Genomic DNA, 8,252 nt, shown 5'->3' with positions numbered 1-8,252 from the left:
ACGAAGAGTTGCACAGGCTAATAATGGGTCATAAGTGAATAGGGGTGGAGAATGAAGGGAAATATAATCACAGATCTGGAAGAGACAAGTCATCTGGTCCAGACTGCCTCCAGACAGGTCAGGAAGGGGTGTTTGGGTGGACCTTTTTTTCACATCTGGATTTAGCTTCTCTTGAACTTTTCAGCTTTTGCCTTTTACCCAAGGCTGATTCCTGTTCTGCAAGTCATGTGGTACTTCTCCTGCCCCAGGATGAAGTCCTTTCAAGTGGATTTAATTAGTTTTGGGGATGGTCCGTTCTTTTTCCAGGAGGTCTGTTTCAGGTTTAGGTCATTCCAGTGGCCTCACCAACAACTGAAGGGCAGATGTCCTGGCCACTCAATAATTCCCTGGGTGGAGAGGAAGGGCCTCTAAACTGATGGCCACACTCCTTGTATTTCTAACTCCCCTTAGCTGAGAGCACAGGAGGTGCTGAGGTGGGTGGAACTTGAAGATTGACGAGCTTTTTTGGGTAGTTTCAGGTCTTATAGTCCATGACAGAAGCATACAGCTGCCTACCTTTCCCAACATCCACATCCACACCCCTATGTTATTTGCCGGCAAAAGTGAAATTTGGGCAACTTATGGTTCCTCTGGGGCCACTCATTTCTCCCACATGTCCCAAGTGTCTGGATTTACCATAAGAGACAGGACATAGTAGAGTGGAAGTAAATTGTAGCTTATTCTTCTACTTCATCCAGGAAAGAGGTTTGTGAGCATAAGCAAAGAGGTAAATGAGAATATTTCTTGCTGTTCGGTGCCTATCACATCACTCACCCTGCTTTACACGCCACCACCAGCGTGAGCACACGCTGTGAGTAGAAATGCAACCCCCACCCTCTCCTGCCCCGCGCCCTCCTCACCCCTCCCTCACGACCGGCACAGACCGACCAGAACTTCCCCTGGGTCGCGGCCCAGCGATATGGAGCGGCCCTGGCGCAGAGCCCTGCTCTTCCCGAGTCGTGGGTGGCGCGGTGCTTGTTTCCCTCCCCTCCCTTTCCGGACCCAAACAGGGATGTATCTGGGTCAGGCTGGGAGGGGCTGGACCTGCCAGGGACCGGCGGGGGGGATGGGGGTGGCGATGACAGCATCTTTCAGGTTTTTGGCGTTTCTGAGTTTGGCCCCATCCAGCCTCTCACCGCGCTCGCGCCCAGCAAGGGCTGATGCTCCGGCTAGTCCAGGCCCTGGGGGGGGGGGGGGGGTTGGGGGGGGAAGAGCCCGTCCTTCCTATCTGAACGGCCACCCCTCCTCGCCCTGCGAACAATGCAGCGCCCACCCCCACCCTCAACACGCACACACATTCCCCATTCCCCGAGGCACGCTCCCCTGGCGGGCGGCGGGTCCCTCCACCCCAGGAAGAGAGCAATGGAACAGTTCACGGCCGCCACGAGTTCCTGGTCTTCCTTCCTTTCCGGTGATAAACGGCGGGGCTACAAGCCAGTTGCTGCTTAAGATGCTCCACCCGCGAGCTTGAGCCTCTCTTGGCTCTGTGCGGGGGCCCAGATCCAGGACCCAGGGTCCTCTTACCCCCGCAAGGCGCAAAGGCGTGACCCGCGTTGGAGCGCAGACCCCCGGCAGCTCTGCGCTGCCTTGGTTCCTCCCTATGTGATCTTGTGCGCTCCATTGCGCCGGGGAGGAACTGAGTGTGCGTAAAAACCGCATCTTCCCCAGACACTTTGGCTGAGGTTGCCTGGGTGAGGTCCGGAGGGTCATGGACTCCCGGCTCCCCACCCTGCGAGCTCTGTATATAAGCCCAGCTCTGAGGAATCAAGGCCACAGGTCTTCATTTCCCTGAGGCCTGGCCCCGCCCTCCCCAACCTTGCCCGGCAACTACTCGGCAGCCCCAAATCTCTACTCGCTCTTCCTTTTGGCTTTGGGAGAGAAGCGGAGCAATGAGTTGAAAATCATCCCTGGATTTTTGCATCCTGTACACAGTTATCTCCTCATCCTCTCCTTCATTTTCCCACATTGCACTCTCGGAGACTTCTGTGTGCCGGAGGGTAGCCTCGCCTATCCGCCTATCTGGAGCACCGGTCCTGTGGCAGGAGCCCCACTGATGCTCTGACCAGGAGCTTCCCGAAAGGTGCCTCCCTCCGCGGGTGCCCAAGGCCACGCAGAGGTGCTCCTCCTTCCCCGCCTCACCTCATCTCCAGACACCTCTTGCCATCATTGCATCCACCCTTGTGTAAAACCCGCGCCCCCCGCCCCACCCGGCGCCGCACCCCCTCCCTCGGCTGCTCCCGGCAGGCGGGGAGCCGAACGGACTGGGGCGCGCGGGAGGCGCGCAGAGCTCGAGAGCTCTCGGGCTGCCCGAGCTCGCAGCGCCTGGGGAATTGGGCTGTGGGCGAGGCGGCCAGGGCTGGCCTTTATCGCTCGCCCCGCTGGTGGTTTGAAACTTTATCAGCGAGTCTCGCCACTCGCCGCAGACGCGCGGGGGGCGGGGGCGCGGCGAGGCGCCTGCGGCCGTGACGAGGCGCTCCCGGCGCTGAGCGCTTCTGCTCGGGGCACGCATGGCGCCCGCACACGGAGTCTGACCTGATGCGGACGCAAGGGGGTTAATATGAACGCCCCTCTCGGTGGAATCTGGCCCTGGCTCCCCCTGCTCTTGACCTGGCTCACCCCTGAGGTCAGCTCTTCATGGTGGTAAGTCCACGCGTATGGGTGCAGGGGGATTTTGGAGACGGGAGTCGGGAACGCAACTAGCCACAGAGACCTTTGCCGGTGGCGCTTCCCCGCGGCCACAGCCATCGAGATTCCCGTCCAAACCCCAGCTGCTGTCCTCTCGCACCGCCCCAGCCTCAGCCCCTTCCTTTGCTTTTCCTCGGAAGACATTCCAGCTTTGACAACTCCAAAAAATAACCCACAATTTCCCTCAAATGAGAGCTCGGATGTTTGGTTGATTTGGATCCAGCTGAGCGACAGCAAAATCAGCCAATTTCTTATCCCGTAGAGACACGCTAGCCGGGTCTCTAGCTCTGTTGCACAGGCGTGTGTGTGTGTGTGTGTGTGTGTGTGTGTGTGTGTGTGTGAAAATTCACCTTGAAAACTACAACCGTCTCCCCCACCCCCTCCAAATAGCCTCAAGATAAACCGATGGGCCAATTCTGGCAGTCAAGAGCTACACAACCCAACGCGTATGATTTTGCATTATTTCCCGTCCTTCCACATTCCTAATGCTTCACCCCGTGGGGCGGAAGAACGCCTTGCCTGCAGGTAGAGACTACCACCTTAACACGAAGATCCAGCCCCAGGGGGCTCTAAGATGCTACCCTGTTCAAACTCATAATCACCCCCAAAGAGTAACTTTGCTGTCCTTTGCATGGTCTGTTATTTAGTTATTGTGCATAGCAAAGGAGGGGCAGAATGTCGATATGTAACAGGTCCTAGCGTCCTTCAAAGTTCCAAAGGAAGATTCACTCCATTTCCCTTCCTTCTGATCTTGAAAAGAGGTGGAGTTGTTAAGGTCTGTAATGTCCTTGAACCTACAAGTTTCAGAACAGATACTAAAATACTAATTTAGAAGGACCCATTATAGTGGGCTCTTTTTTAAAGAATCTGGCCAAAGTAAGAAGTCTTAGCCAAATTGAAGACTAGAGCAGGGAACTTTAGGAAGACCCTGAGCTCTTCAAAGGAGCAAGGCAAAGCGTTGATGGGAAGAGGGGTTCAATTCCTTCCTAAGCCGCTTTGAACAGAAAGGCGTTTAGCCTTGACATTGCTGACATAGGATCAAAGATTGATTTATCAGAGTGACCATTTTTCAATAAAATGACTATTTCTGTTTCCATGGGCATATAAACATTATTTATTGCTCAGGCTTTTTGTCACATTGTCTCTCAGCTGTCACTTAAATATATTTTTTGGAAGTCACAGCTGTAACGATTTTATGATCATATAAAATAATGAAAATACAAGAAAAAGACATTCTCTTGTTTGATCGCTTCAAAAGACACCTATGGCAGCTTGGGTTATATAAAAAGGTACCTTTCTAAACATTTCACAACTAATAGAGAACATCTGGGTAGAGATGATGATGTAATTTTTTGTTAAAGTTTCTTTTCAAAAGTACTTTATGGAGCTATAACACTGTTTGATTCTTCCAAACATTTAGTGTCCTTAATAACAATAGAAAGAATTTTTTCTAAAGATTCTCTATAAAAGCCAAAAAGAGCTGGAAAAATGGAAATATTTAAAGGATTCTTTGGTAAGGAAAGAAGTGCATGTCTAAGAGGAGAGTGGAACATCAGATACCAGCAGGTGTTGATTAGACAGATACAGACAGTTTCTAAAGACACTTAAACGTTAGGTCAGATAAATGGGAGCAAGCTGCTTCTAAAAGTCGACTCCAGGGGCACCTGGGTGGCTCAGTCGGTTAAGCCTCTGGCTTTGGCTCAGGTCATGATCTCGCGGTTCCTGAGTTCAAGTCCCGCATCAGGCTCTGTGCTGACAGCTCGGAGCCTGGAGCCTGCTTCAGATTCTGTGTCTCCCTCTTTCTCTGCCCCTCCCATGTTCACGCTCTGTCTTGCTCTGAGTCTCTCTCTCTCAAAAATAAACATTAAAAAAATAATAAATAAAAAATAAGTTTAAAAAAAATTCGACTTCCCCAAAGGGAACCTCAGACATATTGGGTCACTGAGATCAGAGCCTTCTTGGGAAAAGCCTTTGAAGGGTTCTCTCCAAAACGCACCGCCCCTCCCCTTCACTCCATTCTCTGACTGCAGACCTTGACTCTTCTACCCTGGCCAGATCACCATCAGGTGGCCCTGGCTTCATGTCTAAGACACACAGTCATTGCTCTGTTTTGGGGGCAGCTTCTACCAGATCACTCTCCACGCCTGCTGTGTCCCTTCTTGCTTTCTGATATCCCCAAAAGGATAAGGAATTCGTATTTGAGCCCTCCTTTGAACTCTTTAGTCTCCTGGGAAACTTGGCACCAGCCCTCGCTGATTATGGCTTTTCCTCCTCTGTGTTGGTCCTTTTCAGGTACATGAGAGCTACAGGTGGCTCCTCCAGGGTGATGTGTGACAATGTGCCAGGCCTGGTGAGCCGCCAGCGGCAGCTGTGCCACCGACACCCAGATGTGATGCGTGCCATTGGCCTAGGCGTGGCCGAGTGGACTGCAGAGTGTCAGCACCAATTCCGCCAGCACCGCTGGAACTGCAACACCCTCGACAGAGATCACAGCCTCTTCGGCAGGGTCCTGCTCCGAAGTAAGTCTCCTGCCTTCGTGCAGCTCCATGGGCTGTCCTCTCACACACAAATCCCTCACTTGGTCTTCAAAGTCCCTGCCCACCTTTTCTTGCATTTAATTAGTCAGAAGTTTGTTCTTTTTGGTCCCTGTTTTGTAGATGAGGACTAGAGAAGTCAAGGAACGTGCCTAAAGTTTTGGAGGACGCCAGTCACGGGTTAGGATGTAGTGCCCCAGGCTGGTGTCTTTTTGCTCTTTGCGGTGTCCATCCATATCCTGTCACAACCCTGCCTGTCCCTCCAGAATCAGATTTTGTCTCCAGGAGAAAGGAGGAAGCAGCCATAGGGCCCTCTTGACTTTTTTTTTTTTTGGTAACAATTTTCTTTATGTTTTTATTTATTTTTGAGATGGGGGGAAAGGGGCAGAGAGGAGGTGGGGGACAGAGGATCTGAAGTAGGCTCTGAGCGGACAGCAGAGAGTCCCATGTGGGGCTTGAACTCACGAACTGTGCGATCATGACCTGAGCTAAAGGCAGACACTTAACTGACTGAGCCACCCAGGCACCCCTCTCTTGACTTTTTTATTCTTTCTGGGACTTGAACCTTCTAGAGGATTTGAGCAGATAAGGGTGGAATACTCAAAATTTTTTTCAACCAAAAAATATTTCAAAAAACACATGTGCTTATTAAGAAGCAGAGACAAATCTCTGCTCACACCTTTCACCTCCCATTCAGCTACTCAGCTTTGAGTCACTCTGTGTCTAAATTCAACACTTTTCCCAAGCAGATTGTATATTCTGCATGGTAGGGACCAGCCTCTGTTCTCTGCACTTGCTTGATGCCTTGTGTGTTACAGACACCATTCATTCATTGAATGGTTGAATGAATGGATGAACTCATTGTGAGCACATGTTGTTTTTCAGGCACATTTTAGGCAGAATAGTATTTATGGAGGATAGGGGTGAGAAATATGAATATACAGTTTTTAAGCATACATGTTTGTTTTTCTGTTTTACTTAGAAGGAACATTAAACACTATCTAATCACATAACAAATTTCTTAAAAGTTCTGAATATGGGAAGTAGCTGGTATAAAAATCAAAGCAAACTAACTGAAAATCAGATTTCAGTTACCCAAAAATACCCATCCCTTAAGCTGGCATTAGCATTCTTCAAGAAGTAGCATGGCCCATTTGCTACTGGAAATCTGACTGAAAACACAACAGTTCATGTGCGAACCCCAGAAACAGGAAACTACACTTGTTTTTGCGTCCCCCCTCCTAAGAAAATCATCCAGGCTGTACACTTGGTAATGCTTAACAGAGGGTGTTTCTATCATGTAATCATCACAGCCCTAGGGTTTTATGAGGCCAAATGCATAACTGAATGTCTCTAAAATCCCCCAAGGGCGTAGTACTCTCACTCAGTGTATCCCTAAAGTTAATTTACTGCGATATTCTGCAATTTTATCCTCTAGTTTAAAAACTATATTCTTCTGCATTCCTTTTGGAGTTTCAATATGAGATCGCAAATTTTTGAAAGGTTAATAGTCAATTTCAGCTGCATGGAATTTTAAGACTTCACCTAGATTAGCTCACCAGTGAATCAATTAAAGTGCTGGACCTTGTCAAAGAGAGTTTACAAGTACCTAGCACACGTGATCTTCGGGCACGTTGTGTACAGGCTCTCGGTGTTTACGCTATATCAGGACTTTCCTTTCCGAAGTGCTCACAATCATTTTTCAATCACTACAAATTAAATGTACTTCTCATTGACAAAATGTTCACCTCCAAAATCTGTCTGCGAAAATCCATTCAGATGTCTCCATACTGAATAAAAACCTTTAGATCACAAATCAAATGAAGCAGTTTTGCCTACTGATCCTAAAGATAGCATGTCTAGGAAAGCTGGGAATTCATTTGTAAAATCCTTTAATCCTGGCTGTAGGGTTGCTGAGAGGGAAGAGGTTAGAACTGGAGGAAGGGGGCTAGTTCAACTTAGCCTAAGGCCTCAGGTAAATAAGAGAATCTAAGCTGTACTTCCTTCAGGGTTCTTTCAGATGAAGCTGAGTGTTTTGCCAAAGTACTCAAAACTTAAAACACTCATGCTACACAATTTCTTTCCATTCTTCACAGAAGGCCAGATTTCTTCCTGGACATTTATATAAACTCCTATGACTGTCAGTGATGATTTTGTGTTGGTTATGGGAGGGCTGAATTTGGCCTAAAGTAGTTTATCCTGGAAATAATCAAGAAATTCCAATGAAGCTATCCAAAGATTTTTACAATTAATTGCTTGGAGGGAAATTCACATCTTAGGTTATGAAGAACTCTCTTTTGGAAACCTAAATTTCCTTATAGATGGATAGGAAAGGCAAAGGCCAACACCAGTGATAGGAAGAACATAAAAGTCACTAACATATACCATGGTCATGGAAAAAAGGAAAATATGTGTTTGCCTCTTTTGCTTCAGAGAGCTAGAAGATGACAGAAGAATTTTTAGGAACACTTGTAATTCACTCATTCCACAGACTGTCACCAGCCATAGGCAGAGAAACTTAAAGACCAAACTAGTAAACCTAAAAATATTCCTGTAAGAATACGCCTCTAGAATTCTAGACTAAGCCTTAAAAAAAAAAAAAAAAAGAAAAAAGAAAAGGTGAGTAGGTCTCATCCTTGGAAATTTCCAAAAAAAAAAAAGGCAAGCGTTTGACGAGCGAGCTAAACGACCCTTAACCTTCCAGAAGGTGTAGTTTCTAGCATTTTGCCCTCCCCAAATTCTGCCCCAAACAAAAATGATGCCTATGCACTTGATAGCCATTTCTTGACTTATCTCACCCTCAAAATTAGAGAAACTTCAACCACATCAGGAAATTAAGTACCACTATTTAGATTTGGATTTTATTTCATATTGTGATGGCTTTAAAAAGAATCCGTTATTTCTAAGAAGAGGCCCAAGATCAAAATGTGTTTTGTTACAAAGCCAACTCTTGAAATGTGCTACTATTTCACACATAGCATTTCAGTGATGCAT

General features: G+C 47.9%; 1 protein-coding gene across 1 annotated transcript in view; it reads left to right on the top strand.

Moving 5' to 3' along the window:
* The first annotated feature begins 2,540 nt into the window (after positions 1-2,540).
* Positions 2,541-8,252, top strand: part of WNT2 (Wnt family member 2) — a 43,552-nt gene continuing 37,840 nt past the window's right edge. Inside the window, exons 1-2 of the mRNA XM_007089166.2 lie at positions 2,541-2,679; positions 5,017-5,243. Of these exons, the coding sequence (XP_007089228.1) occupies positions 2,597-2,679; positions 5,017-5,243 (310 nt within the window). The 5' untranslated portion in view covers positions 2,541-2,596. The remainder of the gene's footprint in view (positions 2,680-5,016; positions 5,244-8,252) is intronic.

The sequence above is a fragment of the Panthera tigris genome, chromosome A2 (assembly GCF_018350195.1).
Source record: "Panthera tigris isolate Pti1 chromosome A2, P.tigris_Pti1_mat1.1, whole genome shotgun sequence".
Taxonomy (NCBI): Eukaryota; Metazoa; Chordata; class Mammalia; order Carnivora; family Felidae; genus Panthera; species Panthera tigris.
Note: the sequence above shows the minus strand (reverse complement) of the source record. Positions and strands in the feature narration are given on the sequence as shown.